Raw genomic sequence first — 18,100 nt, forward strand, 5'->3', positions numbered from 1 at the left:
AAAACGGTTCTTCTCAGCCAGTTTTGTTCTTGGAAGTCAGGCCAGCTGCCAGTGGTGTGAATGTATGCGTGAGCCTGCCTAATTCTAAATTTAAAAAAAAAAATATTTAAACATTTTTTAACAAAGTGAAACTTTATTTTTATATTTAAGCTAAATTGCCTTTAAATTCCTTCAAGCTTGGTTCATAGAGGTGTGAAAGTACAAAGTTGTTCATTAGCAATTTGCCTGTGCTGTTACGAGACAACAGGGCTTATAGGGAAGTGGGGGGAACATCTGCTTTCTTGCCACCACCCCCTCAGGCTTCACAGGTCAGTGTTTCATGTGTTTGTTGAATAATGTGAGTGTGGCTCGGTCTGTTCCATAATGCTTGAGAGCTCTTGCACGTTTAAGTCGGGCTGGGAAAGTGAATCTGAGTCGGTGCTTGTCACTTGGAGGGAAGGCAGATGTGTGGCTTGTAAAAGAACGGCCATTTTAGTGATAGCTTGGGACAGAGACTAACTTTGTTGGGGAAAAGGGCCATCTTCAAGAATCCCATCCATTATTTAATATATTAGTTAATATTGACCAGTTAACTAATATTCTTAATAACAGCTCATATTTCATCTCTCCACATATGGCAGTGGAAGGGGTGGGTGGTTAGTCCTCTGCCAGCAACGTGGGGAGGTGTTTCCTTAGTGCCCTGAGTCTGCAATGAACCGGTCATTTCTCCAGCTGGGAAGCAGCTGTCCCCACCCACCCCTATAAAGGTAGAGCACCTTTTTGTTACCAAGATATTGCTGTGTGTGAATGAAATGAATTACGTAAAAATAAAAAGAATGGGCTGGCTTTTTTAAAAGTTGCAATGGAGACTTGGATCATTCCTGTCAAGGGTTTTAGTGTGACTGTGCAATTTCTTTTCCTTGCTTATGTTGATTTAAAATAAAACTGCTTGAGCCAGAATGTTTTTTACTCTGTTTTTTTGGCCAAATAGCCTCCTGGAGTGGCTTGACAGATCAATAAAAGATGCTAGTCTCTGTTCCAGTGGTTTTCACTTTCCTTTCACACTTGTTTCCTACAAACATTGAAAAGGGTCCTCTTCCCACAGGATAGGGATGAACTTTCCAGCTCAGTTTCTCTCAAGACATCCATAGAGGTGGTCTTCCACAGATACACCCACCCTCCCCCCAAAGATAATTACAGCCTGGTCCCAAGTTCTGGTGGCTGCCCCAAGCCCCAGGGTCATGACTGCATTTTGGGCGCTCAGTAGCTGCCCCACATTTATGGGCATTGCAGTATCCTGTGGTCACATGACCTTGGTTTACAATGTTTTTTTGCCAAAACCCAGTATTCTGCAAGTTCCCATTTCAGTATGTCCACACTGACAGACTAAAAAGTTGACTTTTATTTCCATCCAAGCTCTTTCTCTTGCAAACGCCACTGATAAAAGACCAGTAAGCTGCTGAAGAATTTCACTTATTTGGAAAAGCCGTTTGTTTCTTCTTTTTTCGTTTCCTGGTTGCTGGGTTGGGATTTGTTTCTAATTTACTGCCAGCGTCTGAAAGCAGCACTGCAGCACTATGAGCAAAACCACAAAGAACAGAAAGCTATTTCCTACATATCAAAATGCAATCATGACATAAATATCTGAAACATATGTTAAGACTTAATTCAAAGTGTGCAAAACCATCAAGCAAAATAATAAAAACTCTGGAGATAAAAGTTAGGCGTAGAGTAGAAGTAATAACATGAAGGGAGTCTGTGGCCATGCAAATTGAACTTTTATCTAGTGCAGAGATAATGTGAAATTACACCAAGGACTCTCCCATGATTGGGAAGACAAGCAGATGGATTTTGGCTCCCTATTTCTAGAAGTAAAATCTGTTTCCAGCCTGTAACATTTGACAGTCTTGTATTATATGGAAATTACTGTTTCTTCCTAACAAGATGCACTTTTGACAGAATCACCTCTGCACCTGAAAAAAACTCAGTTTCTATGTATGCTGTGCCTATTGTCTGATTCAAGACTGATCCATTCAAGATTGGCACAAGGCTGTAGTTCGAGCCTGTAGTACAGTGGACTAAAGCACTGTTATTAACATCTGCTGCCTGCAATTACTGCAAGTTCAAATCTCACCAGGCTCAAGGTTGACTCAGCCTTCCATCCTTTCAAAGGTAGGTGAAATGAGGACCCAGATTGTGGGGGCAATGAGCTGACTTTGTATAAATATACAAAAGTATGAAGGCTATTGCTTAATGCATTGTAAGCCGCCCTGAGTCTCCGGAGAAGGGCGGCATATAAATTAAAGCAAAAGGGGGAAAAAAGGCTTATTGGGCCCCACAATGCAAGTTTGTAAACAGATAAATTGAAGCTTATCTCAATTGTGAAAAGTAGGATCCCGGTGCCAGGGTTGAGGGCAGGGAGCCACAAATTTCATAGGTTTGGCTTCCAGAATCATTTAAGACTTTCTGAAAGGTGGGAATCATGCCTTTTTGTTAATAACACAGAAATATAGAGCACAGAGAACATATATAGCCGTGATGGCGAACCTATGGCACTCGTGTCAGAGATGACACGCAGAGCCCTCTGTGTGGGCACGTGTGCCATTGCCAGCTGCTCTGGTTTCCAGCGCGCACATGGCCAGCTGGTCTTCGTGGGCGCCGGAAAACCACTCAAAAATGGCCAAAATCCAGGCTGTTTTCAGGCCGTTTTTTGGGCCAAAACAGGCATGCACACACCAGCCAGCTGGTGTTCAGATTTCCAGCACACACATGCACCCGGCCAGCTGGTCTTGCACGCACATACACACACATTCCAGTTTGGGCACTTGGTGCTGAAAAGGTTCACCATCACTGATAAAAAAAAATATTTATGCTATACAGCACACAGGTAATCCTTAATGTACAACCACAATTGAGCCCAACATTTCTGTTGCTAAGCAAGACAGTTGGTAAGTGAGTTGTGCCTGATTTTGCGACTTTTGCCACAGTTGTAAAACAAATGACAACAATTATTAAGTGAATCATGCAGTTGCTAAGTGAATCTGGCTCCCCCCGCATTGACTCTGCTTGTTGGAAGCCAGCTGAGTAGATTACAAATGGTGACCCCCCCCAGGACAGTGCAACTGTCATAAATACATGCCAGTTGCCAAGCACCCAAATTTTGATCACATGACCATGGGGATGCTGCAATAGAGTTGTTAAGTGTGAAAACTGATCCTAAATCGCTTTTTTTCCATGCTGTTGTTAACTTCTAATGGTCACTAAACCAATAGTTGTAAGTCAAGGACTACCTGTATAGGACACACACAGAGAACATTCTTTCACCTTGCTGCACACGCTTTGTGCTTCCTTTCCAACACTGCTACAAAGAATCCATTAGTCAGTGTTTCTTCTGGCGATGCTCGGAGAAAGCACTTGGCTTCAGGAAAAACAGGTAAGCCACGAGGGGTCCAGGATGGCAGGACTTCTACCAATCTCCAAGGAAGAAAAGCAGAGAAGTGCTTTCAGAAATCAGTGCTCCCCGGTTCTTTCTACACTGCTGCCTTACTATCTTGCAGTCAAACTCGAGCTGCAAACTTCCATCTTTCAAAATCGTCTAATCAGCAGCATCTAACACCCCGGCTGATCTCCAAAAGCTAAGCAGGGTCAGACTTTGTTATTACCAGGAAATACCAGGTAGCCTCTAGACTGGGAAATCAAACGTCCTAGAAAATGGCCATAGCAAACCACTGTTATGCTGCTGCCAAGGAATCGACATGGAATATCCCCGAAGTTGCCAAGAATTGTGTTTAACTAAGAAGCTTTAGTTCTTAAATCGCTATGAAACTAAAAAAACGTTCCTGTCCCCAATGGCTCCAACCGTAAAATAGAAGATAAAGAGATTGCTGCTTTCAAATATATTTGTCATGAACTGCCAACAAGATGAAAGCATTGGAGAGATCCAGTTATTTTGATTATGTTTGGGAGCCTGAGAGAACTGTAGATCTACACTCCAGGAAGGCATCAAGTATGAAGAGGATGAGCTATATTGATTTCCAAGAGACTTGTGGCTTTATACAATCCTTTCCATCAGCAATCCTTAAATAGCAAGGAAGACGTCTATGGAGATTCTCGGTCATCCAGGTCATGGTTGTCCCAAAGGAGCTTTTTTCAAGAGGCAACTGGACTTTCTGGTTTTCCTTTGAAGACGTTTCGTTTCTCATCCAAGAAGCAGAGCTAAAGAAGCTTCTTGGATGAGAAGCGAAACGTCTTCAAAGAAAAACAAGGAAGTCCACTTGCCTCTTGAAAAAGCACCTTTGGGACTAGGGAGGAAGAACCGTCCCACTTTGCAGCCCAAACTCTACCAGCTGCAGGAAGGCAGACCCTGATTTATCCACCTTCTTATACCTGAAGGTGCTTCCCTCCTGCTCCAACACATCCTGCACCACATCTTCATTCTCTTCTTTGTGCACCGAGCATGTGGAATAAACCAGCCGTTCAAGGGCAGGGAACTGCAATGCGTGTGCCAGCATTTTTCGCTGGAACCCAGCAAGTGCCTGTAGTCGCATAGGCGGGGAGGTGCTTTCCTCCTCTGCCAGGCGGTTGACCATACCTGCAACAGAAACAGACATCACACGCATCATTAGCTGTTGAAACCTGGCTGCCAGGGAGGCAGCACACTGGCATATATTGGGCTCTTAGTCTTGATACATACCTAAAGGCACCTGTCTTTACTTAGCTGGAGAGAGAGAAATTTGGCTCTGGAACCCTAGCATTCTATTTTTAAATTTTACTATGTATACAAACCCAAATCAGCTCTGTTCTATCACACTTAATCTGGAAAAATCACCATTATATCTGAGAGACAAATGACAAATGGCCCTCTTCCTAAAAACCATTTCCAACTGTTCTAATTAGCTGTCAACTTCCTATCTTGAATAAAAAGGCACAATGCATAGCTTTCAGGATACTCTTGACTGTTCCAATTCCAGGCTGCAGAGAAAATATACCTTGATGGTCTCTCATCCATTTTCCCAATAAACTTGTATTTAATGTTAAATCCAAGCTGGAAATCCACCTCCACCCTTTATTCACCTGAGCCGCTGCATGAAGGATCCAGGAGAATGTATCTCACTTTGCTGTACTTGGAGTCAGTGGGATCTGTTGCTAAGAAGTCTTGGTGTGCCAGCTGATGGCAGGTGACCCCTGCCCGTACCAACATAGTGCTCATGGTGGCCAGCCGCTTGGCATCGAGATCAAAGGCAAAGATCTGCCTGCATTTCAAGAGACAGAAAGGAAGTTTTGAGTGGCCATGGACACATCAGATACCTCCACGGTGAAAAACAATAACTTCGCCACAAGCAGCTCTTCCTCTCCAAGGTTTATCCAAAGCTTAGTCATCTGCAGGATCTATTTTCTCTAACTTGGCTTCTTGGAATTTTTGCTTTCTAATTGGAAGAATCAAATGAGATCTATCTCATCCTGAGATCTACAAAGACTGGAAGCTTATTACTTCAAAGTTCATCCCTCTGTCTGGAGGGTGTCCAGGGGTTATATTACAAAAGGTAATAGTAGTTTTGCAGCTAATAGTTACTTTTGTCATTAAACTGCTGAAAATACTCAACTGGGTTCACACAGAGTATTAATCCACAATATGCAACGACCGCATTCGTGCAACATACTAAGCCAATTAAAAACAAAATTCATATTACATTTTAGAATGATTTGCGTGAATCCAACTATAGTCACGTTCCTCTTGAATACAAAAGTAAACTTTCTAGAAATGTTGAGGCCATGGTAAAAAAAATTGAAGATGTTAAATTTAAACAACAGAAACTTTCTTAGCAAATCCAGACTTGACTTAATGCTCTTAATGTGTCATTTATAAACAAGTAAAATGTTATGTGTTATTTGGTACATTTTTAAAACCTCTAGCAAAATCCAGTGATTTTCTCAAGATGAGCACAAATGTATGAATATTACAAAACAAGCGTTTCATCAAGTACGAGGTAGGTAAAACAGATGATTTTTTTTGTTTAAGAATTTCTTGGGGGGAGACTGTTTTGCATAACTATGATTATTTACATGAATTAAACTGTGATCATAGTCTATACTAAGCAAACAACTGCAAATTGTGGAGCGACTTATTTAGTCAAGCACAGTTATCTCAGGGTTTCTCACCAAAATCCCAAAAAATAAATTGCAAATGGAAATTGCAAATTTGGGAGTAAACAAAAAATACTGTAATATTTATGACAGCGTGCCATACATTCTAAAAAAATCACTAGCATATTTAGGTAATAATTTAAATTTCAACATAACTGAAAATAGTTGAATATTATTCAGAGAATATAGAGAACTACTATTTTTCCAATAGTTGAAATTACTTTATCTTAAATGTAAACATCTAAATGATATATTTGGAGTAAATTAAACTTTGCCTTGGAAAATTCCCATTATTCCAAAAGAAAGCATGGAAGGAAAAAGGTTGCAGAACCGAGAGCTGCTGGAAGAAGAAAGCAGATCCTAAGCAGCTAAGAAATGTAGAAAAGAGCTTTGAAATTGTCCTTTCTCATACCAGTCAACCACAAGTGTTTCTTTTGTAAAAAAAAAAAGTCAACCTGCAACTGGGATGAAATTTAAGTAACTATAGCAAGGAGATCTGCAAAAGGAATATATTGTCAGGGGTGGGAGGTGGGGTGGGGGTGTTATTTGAAGCTGCAAAAATTCTTCACCTCTGCTTCCGGAAAGAGGAAATGAAGGAGACTGCCTGGAGGAAAAGAATTGTAAGGAAGATGGAGAGACAGATACATAATGTTAAGCAGTACCAGAGGGAGTAACCTTCAATTCACCAATCAGATTTGCGACATTGACCAGATGAGAGGTGAAAATTGGAGGGGGGGGGCTTGCTAATACCATGCAAACCTAGAGAACAGATGCTCCCAAAATCTATTCCAGATCTTTCTGGGAGCCTAATGCAAATGCTACTTTGGCTACATTATCCTTATCACCCAGATCTTTGTAGAAATTACTGTTGTGCTGTGAATTGCCACAGAGGATTCTGTAGCCTAAAACATTTCCATAAATAAATGGTATTGTCCTTCCATTTCCCTTACCCTTTGTTCTTCATGATGGCAGCCAGCTGGCTGGTTTTGTTGCCAGGAGCAGCACAGGCATCAATCACCTGGGACCCTGGAGTGGGGTTCAGGACAAAGGCGGGGAGGCAGCTGGCCTAGGGTTAAAATACACGCACCTGAGATAAATGCACACTAATCCACATATGGCAGGCCCATCATCCACTTTCCATATTCCCCAGCCTCAATAGCGGCTTCTCAAACATATTGTCAAGAAACATTTAATGCCCACAGCATTCATGCCTATAGATTCTTTTTTTAAAAAATCTCTGTCTCTCTTTTTGGCAAGTAAACAGCCAAAGTATTAAAGCTAAGGTGACATTTCTGTATTTCACCTGGAGAATTTATCACAAAAGGAAAAGTGGTAAGTTATCGCAAGACAGCAATAGCACTTAGACCTATATACCGCTCAACAGGGCTTTTACAGCCCTCTCTAAGCGGTTTACAGAGTCAGCCTATTGCCCCCAACAATCTGGGTCCTCATTTTATCCAATTCGGAAGGATGGAAGGCTGAGTCAACCTTGAGCCTGGTGAGATTCGAACTGCCAAGGTGAAATAGGAACCACTTCAAAACTGTAGTATAAAGCCTGAAACCAGCCAGAAGCTGCACTTGGAAAGAAGAGGGAGCCCATCAAAGAGTCTGACTGTGTTGGACAACGTCATCAGGGCAGGTCAGCTGCAGTGGTGAAATCCAAATTTTTTTACTACCGGTTCTGTGGGCATGGTTTGGTGGGCGTGGCAGGGGAAGGATACTGCAAAATCCCCATTCCCTCCCCACTCTGGGACCAGCCAGAGGTGGTATTTGCCGGTTCTCCGAACTGCTCAAAATTTCCGCTACCGGTTCTCCAGAACCTGTCAGAACCTGCTGGATTTCACCCCTGATCAGCTAAGCAGATCCACCAGCCCTTCCCTCTGGTCCAGGTGGAGAAGTCCTCGGGCCACTATCCCAGCCTACCCCAGCCTCACTCACCTTGTCCTGGAGAATGATGTGCCCAGCTTGATAGAGCTGATTCTCATGAAGGTCTGTCTGAGGAGGGAAGATCAGCAGGTCAGGAAGATGGAGGTCCAGCAGGAATTTCTTCCTGGATAAGATCGCTTCCTCCATGCTGAAAATGATAATAATAAAGATGGAAAGCTGTTGCTTCTTCCCCAAGCTAAAAAAAAACTCCAAACCTGACTCTGCACCAGATATGCAGAGCCAGAAAGCAGAGCTCTCTGAATGCAAGCAGCATGACACAAGTAAGCCTGTCCATCAATGAAGAAAGTGTCTATCAGGTATGTGTGGATGTCAGGGTTCCAAGTAACACCCCCAACTAAAGAAGACTCCGAGGCTTGCAGTTCCTCAAAGTTCCATTTTATTAGAGATGTCATATTGGCACATCTGGGAAAACCCGAATCTGAAAGCTTCCAGTTTTTCCCCACCCAAAGTAAAGTCCAAGTCCCTGCCCCAGCACCCACGTGTCCATCACATGGTCCAATCAAAGCACCGTCCCAACTGGAGATGCCTCCTAGCCACACCCCTCCAGGTGCAGGGCAAGCTGTCCTTGACTCTCTGAGAAAGGAATGTTATTATGACTATATATCCTCCCTGCTCCATACAATCCCCCCTCCCAGTTTCCCACAGCAGTAAATGTGGTAGGCCTGAAGGCCCAATATAAAAGAGGGCTTCCAGGCCTGACAGTGGAGAGATTTCAAGGGTGTTAAGGATATTGTTGTTGTGTTACCAACCAGCAGAGTGTAGAGCACAGAGAAACGTTGCCAGTTAAATCAGTCCAGTGATACAAAAATCTTCTTACCATACAAACAGTAGTTGGTTAGAATAACAAACTCACTCTGGTTCACAAACCACGATGGTAGCAGATCCATCCAACGATGATAGCACAATGGTAGCATATCATCAACTGAATACTTTACAGTACCTTTCTTAAATACGTTTACAACTAGTGATTATCTAATTACAGCATGACTGAGCATTGCAATGAATCAGCAATAAAACTTTAAAGTCACACAATACATATCCATATTAAAGTCACAGAACACATATATTGCCTGGACAACTTGTTAGGCTCAAACCACATCCTAACAAAGGGCCTCTTGCTCTGCAGCAGGTAAGCAGGATTAGAAATAAAAGAGCCAGCAAAAATTGTTTCAAGAAACGGCTTATGGGAGGGGGCAGAGAGACTTGGACAAACTGATGCAGAATTACAAGCACAAATGTGCCTGGTCTACTTTTGTACTATGAGGATGAAACTATCTCCCCCCACCCCAGACCCCAAATCTTTCTTCCTCTTTCAATCTGAGAGTAAGGGTGCCAACTGCAGCATCTTATGTTACCCTTACTGAGGTAAACTCAGCTTAACTATAGCTAGTGATCACAAGCTACTTTTAAAACAAACATAAGTCTCCTTGTCCCAAAGGTGCTTTTTCAAGAGACCACTGGACTTTCTTGTTTTTCTTTGAAGACGTTTCGCTACTCATTCAAGAAGCTTCTTCAGCTCTTGGATGTTTCGCTTCTGATCCGGCCCTTGAAGAAAAAGCACCTTTGGGACAACTATGACCTGATGACTGACAATCTGCATAGACAGTAAGTCTCCTTCAAGCCAGGTTTGCCTCAGTTACTACACAGGCATGTCTATGTTGTCTCCTTGCCAATGGTCTGACGGTGATGTGCTACTGCCTACTTTTGGGTTGTTTCTCAAAATCCCTCTAGTCGAGGGGTGTCAAACTGGATTTCTTCCGAGGGCCAGATCAGCATTGTAGTTCTCCTCTGCGGGCCGACTGGGGAGGTGGGGAGATGGGACAGACACCTCCTGCAGCACCTTGGCAGCCAAAATGGGGCCCGGGTGACACACGCCCTCCCCCACATCCCATTTTGGCCGACAGAGTGCTGCAGGAGGCCGTCCAGGCCAAAAAACAAGGCGTAGGGGAGCCACATGCAGCTCTCCACGCCAGAGGTGGGTTTCAGCAGGTTCTGACCAGTTCTGGAGAACCGGTAGTGGAAATTTTGAGTAGTTCGGAGAACCGGTACTAAAAATTCTGACTGGCCCCACCCCCATCTATTCTCTGCCTCCCAAGTCCCAGCTGATTGGGAAGAAATGGGGATTTTGCAGTATCCTTCCCCTGGAGTGGGGTGGGAATGGAGATTTTACAGAATCCTTCCCCTGGAGTGGGAAGGGAATGGAGATTTTACAGTATCCTTCCTATGCCATGCCCACCAAGCCATGCCACGCCCATCAAGCCACACCCACAGAACCGGTAGTAAAAAATTTAGAAACCCACCGCTGCTCCACGCCCCATTTTGGCTGCCAGAGGCACCACAGGACTGTCCTTTGCTATTTCCAGGCCGTCTCTGCGGTCCAGATCCGGCCCATGGGCCTTGAGTCTAACACACCTGCTCTAGCCTAAAGTTCTCGCATTTCCTGGTTGTGTGTCTCATCCATTCTAATCAGGCTGGACTCTACTTAGGTTTTTTTTTTTTAGGATAAACTGCAGATATGCCAGAATGAAAATGGATGCTTTCAGTCTCTTCCTTGTGGCTGCACAGGAGAGGAGGAACAGTGAGCAATTGTGGATTCCCAAAAAGTTTGCAACACTACAGTCTGGAGACAGAGAGCCTGCCTGTTCCTGAGATATACTAACCGGGTTGCTTTGCCCTGGTAAGGGTAGCCCTGGCGTTTGAAGTAATCAACGACATCATCCACACATGTCTTCAATAAATTCACTCGGACATAGCGTGGTATCTGAAGTGCTGGGGGAAAAAAAGAGACAGGGATCTTCTGAAATCAAGTTCCTGGGTTTTCCATAACATGTAACTGCTTTGTCTTTTGTATCCATTTTGATGTGGCAAGAACAACATCTCACAAAGCCAGAATAGAGATTGTAGCGGCATTGCCCTCGTTCACACATTATACCTAATTTGTTTCATCATGGCCTGAGTAAGCTCCAGTTCTCAGAGTTCAGTCAGCACAGTAACTCATAAATCGTATTTTATGAACCATAATGGCTGGTTCACACAACACATGAAGCCAAACCAAATACATTTCATGATGATTTAACATAATATGCAAATCCAACTTTGGCTGGCTGACTAGCTGTCAGTTAGTTGCAGACACATAGCATTAAAGTTGCAGACACATAGCATTAAAGCCTTCCCAACTGCTGCCAACAGACACATTTGGCCAAACACTTTAGACAGGCTTTCCAAAAGCTGCAAAGTTTTTATTCCTATTTTTTCAGTTGCAGCTGATGTAACACTGCCATCTATTTAAACTCGACCCTCTGACCTCTTCCAAAAACTTCAAGCATCTACCTTTGTCAGAGTCTCCAGCTGGTGGCAGAAGATCTTCATTGCGGCTCACTTTTTTCTGGACCTTCAAGCGGGCAAGCTCAGCCTGGAGACGGGCATGATGCTTCAATACCAGGGCCTTCCCACGTCCTCCACCATGGAGCCCCTTGCCAATGAGTAAGTCATATACCAACACCTAAGAAAGGAGAGGAGCAGGAGAAAACAGCTTGGATCTGAGCCTAAGAGTGAAACATCTGGCTCTACATCCAGCTGGACTGGATTGAGGAGATATCAGCTGTAGAGTATCCAGGAAAGCTTTTTAAGAAGCCGCATAGGCCACACCTGGATAGCATCAGCAAGGAAGTAAGAGCACATCTTCAGTAAGACATGTCAGTAAGACAGAATGAAAGAAGGCATTGAAAAGGCACATCTAATATAGTTTGAGTCATGGATATACCGTATTTTTTGGAGTATAAGACGCACCTACCTTTTTGGGTGAGGAAAAGAAGAAAAAGAAATCTCCCTCTGCTCTGAGCAATTTTGCTTCGTTGCAGCAAACAGCAAACAGCCTGCTTTACTTTCATTTTCTTGTGCTTGATTAGCACAAGGGGGAAAAAAATCTGCACCAGCAATTTACCTTTTTGCAGCAAGCAGCAGAGCCCTGCGCAAAACAGCTGAGAGCAAATCAGCTGAGAGTCGGAAGGCCGATGGAATCAACTTGTGCTAATTAGGCTGTGCTGAAGCTGAAAGCTGTTTTTTCTTGCTGTTTGCTTGCAAGGAGGTAACTGCTGCAAGGTAGAGGCCAAAGGGTGGGGTCCAGTGGGTGGGTGGGGGGCTACATTCGGTGTATAAGACGCACCTAAATTTTCACCCCCTTTTGGGGGGGGAAAGGTGCGTCTTATACTCCGAAAAATACGGTATTTACTTGTCATAGTTAAATGGTATTTTTTCTCCACAAGCTCAAGATGTATTATACGGGCATTTATCTTGAATATAATGATTGAATTATCTATATTCTCAAATTGCAAGCTGAGCTGAGAAAGAAAGATGCGTCCAATGACTTTCTATGGCTGAGGGAGGACCCGAAGTTGAGTGTCTTCAATCCTAATCCAACACTTTTTACTACTATACTGCACTGATTATTCTACCCATTGCAATGATCTCCTAGTAATATGAACAACACATTTACTAATGAATGTGGGTTATAGGAATCCCTACAAATTCCTGAAAAATGCTTGGGTGAAGAAAAAAAGAATACAGAATAGAATGCAGAATAATAAGAGTTGGAAGGGATCTTGAAGGTCTTTTTTTCTGACCCCCTGCTCAAACAGGAGACCCTATACCCTTGATGGCGAACCTATGGTATGCGTGCCCAAAGTGGCATGCCAAGCCATGTCGCCCGGCATGTGCGGCCTTGCCTGTTTGTCTTCCGGGTTTCTGGCACACAAGCACGCGCAATGATCAGCTGTCCTTCGCATGCGCGGCAGTGGTGAAAACCGGTGTGCACATTCGCGCCGGCCAGCTGATCATTGGGCGTGCATGCGCGCTAGAACTCGGAAGTTCAGCTTTTGCAGAGCATGGCCCTGCTGGGTGCGTGCGTGGCGTTTCCCTGCCCTATACCAGTGATGACGAACCTTTTCGGCACTGAGTGCCCAAACTGAAATGCACATGCATGTGTGTGTGCCGGAAACCTGAAGACCAGCTGGCCTGTGCACATGTGTGCACCAGCCAGCTGGTCTTCGGGTTTCCGGGGTCAGCTGGTCTTCACGCACACTGGAGCACCAGAAACCCGAAGACCAGCTGGCCGGCATGCGCATGCCTGTTTTTGGCCATTTTTCGGGCTGCTTTCAGGCTGTTTTCAGGCCATTTTTCCGGCGTTCCTGCAAAGACCAGTTGGAAACCAGAAGAACAGCTTGCGACGGCACGTGTGCCCACAGAGAGGGTTCTGTGTGCCACCTCTGGCACGTGTTCCATAGGTTCGCCATCACGGCCCTATACCATTCCAGACAAATGGTCTAATTTCTTTTTAAAAATGGATAGTGTACTTAAAACTTCTAAAGGCAAGAGAGAACAGCAAAAGAGAAAAAAATGAATAGCTGACATTACATGCTTTTTCTACATTCCACCCCATTCATATTGTGGGACCTTCCCTTCTCTCATTGTTCCACTCTCCATTTCCAAAGGCCTTATCAGGTACCAGAAAAGGGGCCTGCTGTTGCAGATTCCCCCAAATCTGTCCACATGAGCAGCCCGGGATTGAAGTCATCTACAAGCCACCGATTGTGCATTTCCAAGCATAATGATCCATGCAGTTACCAAATGCAAAACAACTCCAGGTAAGGAGTTGTAGATTGTATGAAAAATGGCTTCAACCTTCTCATCAGGAATGATCACACCTGTTCACCTTGGCCAGATGTGGCTGCAGCTTTTTTTCAGCACGGAACAAACCAGCAGCATCTATGATGGAATCCAGTATAGAAGAATAGCGACGTGTTTCTGAAACAAGGGCATAGAGTAGCCGGGTATTCTGCAAAAGGAAAGAATGTTGTTGATGGAATCAGAAACACTGATAACGATACTAAGCAAACAATGCCAACAAATCTGGAAGACCATATAGTGGAAAACATATTGGAAGAGGTCAGTAGATAAACTGACCAACAAAACCAAAAAAGGAGACTTAACAGTTTGTGGAAACTATCACACAGTATCCTTAGTTTCACATGCTAACAAAATAAACTGTAAAACTATGGAATGTTCTTAGCAAAATGGGAATCCCAAAACATTTGGAAAGCCACAGTTCGATGGAACATAGCAGAAAAGGCTGAGTCTTTTCCAGGTCAGCAAAGGAGTGAGATGAGGTTATATACTCTCTCCTTATTTATTCATTCTATATGCTAAAGCATATATAGAGGGAGCAAGTGTGGTTTTAAAATTGGAAGAAAAAATATCAATGACTTGCACTATGCTAATAATACTACTCTGATATCTGACAATGCAAATGGTCTGCAATCTCTTGTAAGGAAAGTCAGTGAAAGTGTAAAAAATTGGATTAACACTATTTATTTAATGTTTCACATTTCTGAACCACCCGTCTCCCTCAAAGATTAATATAAAGAAGATGAGGACAATTAAAAATAAAGAAGACAAAACTCATGTCAATAGGTACAGCAACCAGACCTAGGGTTGGCAATGGAGATACTGAAGTGATAGATAGTTCTGCTTTTTAGGATCAATCAATAGTAAAGGAACAAGCCAGTCAAGAAATGAAGCACAGACTAGCACTTGGTACAGCAGCCATGAAGACCTTAAAAAGATATTCAGGTGCTGTGATTTGTCAAAATCTAGAAAGATCAGAATGTGCAAGTGAAAGTTGGACTTTGAAAAAACAGGACAGAAAGAGTATTGACACTTTCGAATGTTGGTGCTGGACAAAATTCTGGATAATACCATGGATAGCCAGGAAAAACAAAATCAAAGCATCATTGAACAAATCAACCCAGAATTCTCACCTGAGGTACAATAACCAGGCTCAAATTATATTTTGGACACATTATGCTAAGCCTTTTCTGAGAAGCAGCAGCCTATTAGATACAAATTATGGACTCAATTATAGTACTGATGTGTACACAATTAGAAGACCCAGGAAGGCCAGATTGGATAATCTATCTGGCTCTTCAGAGTGCCTATTAACTGGCATATATTTCATCACATGAAATTATGGATGCAGATTTCTTTTAAAACAAGAGCTCAATTTGTGCAATGTTTTTAATCAAAAAGAAGCTACCGTACTTCAGCCTGCAAGTACTATGCGTAGTAAATATTTTATTCAGAGTATTGTGCAAATTTAGGAAAACGGATTAATTCCATAAACTATGGTTGAGTTAACTAGGGTATGGCAAATGTGTTGTTTGTCAAAACACAACAGGATCTGATCTTTTCTATACTAAGATTAAACAAGGCTGGAGTGGTTTACATCTGGGATGGGAGACTACCAAGGAATTCCAGGTTTGTAGATGATGCAGAGAAGTTGAAAATATCCTGGAAGAGTTCAGCGCAAACTACCATCTGTACTGTGCCAAGAAACTGCATAACATTACCAAGTGCCGAGTTCAATTCGAGGACATTGTTAATCTACGATAAGCATATTACTGTATATCCAACGCGTTTTGGTATCCTCTCTCCTCGTTTTGAGCATTTAAAAAAATTGTTTTTAAATTACACCCAAAATATTCATTGAACTCCTTTCAAAAAAAAAAAACTTCCTACAAAAAAAAATTCCTGACAGTTAGAACAATTAATCAGTGGAACAACTCGCCTCCAGAGGCTGTGAATGCTCCAACACTGGAAGTTTTTAAGAAGAGATTAGATAACCATTTGTCTGAAGTGGTGTAAGGTTTCCTGCCTAAGCAGGGGGTTGGACTAGAAGACCTCCAGGGTCCCTTCCAACTCTGTTATTCTATTCTAAAACACAGGCACACACGAAGGTAACTGGCGTCCCGCGGTGTCTGTAGCTAGCAATAAAAAAAGATAGCCTGTCCTCACACGTGGAGGTTCTATTCTCCCCTCCACCCCAATTATTTTTTTAACTCTTAAGTTGTGCAAAGACCGTCAACTTGCCGGGAAGTGACTGCCATAGACGAGAGTCTTAAGGGAACCTTCGCGACGCTCCAGTTTTGCCAGGATAGAAGCAGCGACACCATAGAGACCAAACGCCGCGCCGCTTCCCTGCCTGCGCTGCCGCATCGTGCTCGGGTTCTTTGGATCAGGACTCTGGCAGCCTCCGGCGCGCACGCGTTCAGCAAGGAAATGAACTGCGCGTGCGCAAAGCAAGGGGAGGTTTTCGTAGAGCTATACTACTGTAGTTTTTTACGTAGTACGTAAAAAAAAATAAGGGTAAGCTGCCAAGTTTGGAAACCCCCGATGTAAGGCTATCAGAACTGGTTACAAGAATCAAGCCCGTAGATGGCACTAAGGACTTAGCGCAGGGGTGGGCAACTGTGGCCCTTTTACAACCGGTGGACTTCAACTCCCAGAATCCCTGAGACAGCCAAGCTGTCTCAGGAATTCTGGGAGCTGAAGTCCACCGGTTGTAAAAGGGCCACAGTTGCCCACCCCTGACTTAGCGTGTTCTCTTTTCTATGCCTTGATTCCCATCTAGTGGCCATCGGATATTTGCAACTCAGACCTGGTCCCCCTCAGTGGGAATAATGCAGCCATAAACATCACTGAAGATGTTACCTAGTTTGGGGAATGAAACGTCTGTAAGAAAACAACCAAGATCAGAGAGAACCAAGGACCCCTCATTTCAACCGAGAAATACAAGTATTTATCGAAATATCAAGAGTGCTGGGCTGCAATACCTTGACTGAATTCACAACTTATAATGGGAGGATATGTTCAGACAATATTGTTACTCTGCCTTACCCCAGAGCCAGGATGATGGAGCAGGAGTGGGAGTCAGAGTGGAGGCTGTGGGGTGAGTGATCAGGTCCAAATCCACCTTCAGACAAGAAAATTGCCTGAAAAACTGACTAGTTCCTCCCTCTTGCATACAAAGTTGTGTGAGAAAATAGGCCAGGTTTAAATACAAATTACATATGTCATCTTTAATAGTGGTAGAGATATAAGTTGACTATACTATGGGGAGGGAGAGCTATAATCTATTATCTTTAACGTTCTGTTCTGATTTTTTGACATGCAGTGGCTATTCAGACAACACACTCAAACAGGTTAGTTAAATACATAGTGCCTTATTTTCACAATATACTAAGGTTGATTAGTGACCACCTTGATTAAGGGTTTGTCATGGTTTAATCTGTTGGTTTACAGTTCAAACCAGTAAATTGGTTGATTCAACAACCAAGGTAAACATGTTGCATCAAATAGCCCTTCTGTTTCCCATGGTTGGTATTTGGTTTTTTTTAAAAAAATCAGAACAGAGCAGAATAAAAATGGGGCAAAGAAGATACTTTAAACATCGAGCAGCATGAGCCGCTGCTGCTAGTAGCATCTTTTTCCCTAAAGAGGACTCACAGACTCAGCAGCTTTGTAAAATTTGAAATGAACACCTGAAGATTTCCTTGTTCCAGATAGATTGGTAATACTATGCCTCCATTTTGATCTGTTCTTTTCCCTCATATGTTCAAAATAAAGGGCATGAAATACATGAGTGTTGCCCCTGAAGACACCCTAGATCAGGGGTGTCAAACTCAAGGCCCGGGGGCCGGATCTGGCCCATAGGGCTGCCCTAGAAACAGTGAAGAACCAGGTGGCCCTCCCGAGCACTGTTTTCACTGGCAGAGGGTTGCAGGAGGCCATGGCAGCCAAAAACGGAGTTCGGGAGCCTGCTTTTGCTGGCAGAGCGCTCGGGCCATCGCAGGCACCACTTGACAGGAATGGCATTGAACTGGCCATGCCTACTCCAGCCATGCCCACCCAGGGCCCCCAAGGTCAAACACAATCTTGATGTGGCCCTCAATGAAATCGAGTTTGATACCCCTGCCCTAGATCAATGCAAATGGAGACAGCTTTACTGATAAACGGACCCTGCCATAGCACGGGAATAAAGCTAGGAAGAAGATTCAACATAAAGTTAAAAATGCAAAGAATATTAAGGCTGCAATATAGCTAAATCATTGTGACAAGCACATAATGCCATCAAATCAACAATTGATTTTGATTTAATGGCATATAAATAAAATTTATCTCTGCTGGATTAGCACAC

General features: G+C 43.3%; 1 protein-coding gene across 1 annotated transcript; it reads right to left on the minus strand.

Annotated features, from left to right (window-relative positions):
* Positions 1-1,363: 1,363 nt before the first annotated feature.
* NSUN5 (NOP2/Sun RNA methyltransferase 5) lies at positions 1,364-16,190 on the minus strand. The gene is made up of 10 exons (XM_034421062.3): positions 15,994-16,190; positions 13,781-13,903; positions 11,401-11,572; positions 10,731-10,839; positions 8,062-8,197; positions 7,074-7,189; positions 5,053-5,231; positions 4,366-4,570; positions 3,304-3,453; positions 1,364-1,554 (listed from the first exon to the last, which is right to left on the minus strand). The coding sequence occupies exons 1-10, from the start codon at positions 16,117-16,119 to the stop codon at positions 1,449-1,451; spliced, it is 1,422 nt and encodes a 473-aa protein (XP_034276953.1). The 5' UTR covers positions 16,120-16,190; the 3' UTR covers positions 1,364-1,448.
* Positions 16,191-18,100: the final 1,910 nt, after the last annotated feature.

This window comes from Pantherophis guttatus, chromosome 1 (genome assembly GCF_059756535.1).
Source record: "Pantherophis guttatus breed Tessera chromosome 1, ASM5975653v1, whole genome shotgun sequence".
Lineage (NCBI taxonomy): Eukaryota > Metazoa > Chordata > Lepidosauria > Squamata > Colubridae > Pantherophis > Pantherophis guttatus.

Bases quoted from the DNA above. Each gene is read 5' to 3' on its own strand.
- NSUN5 (XM_034421062.3), bottom strand. From the start codon at position 16,119: ATGCGGCAGCGCAGGCAGGGAAGCGGCGCGGCGTTTGGTCTCTATGGT. The intron at 5,232-7,073 runs GTAAGGGAAATG...CTTGAAATGCAG, and splicing joins GCCATCATGAAGAACAAAGG to GCAGATCTTTGCCTTTGATC. The intron at 4,571-5,052 runs GTGAATAAAGGG...TTTCTGTTGCAG, and splicing joins TCCTTCATGCAGCGGCTCAG to GTATGGTCAACCGCCTGGCA.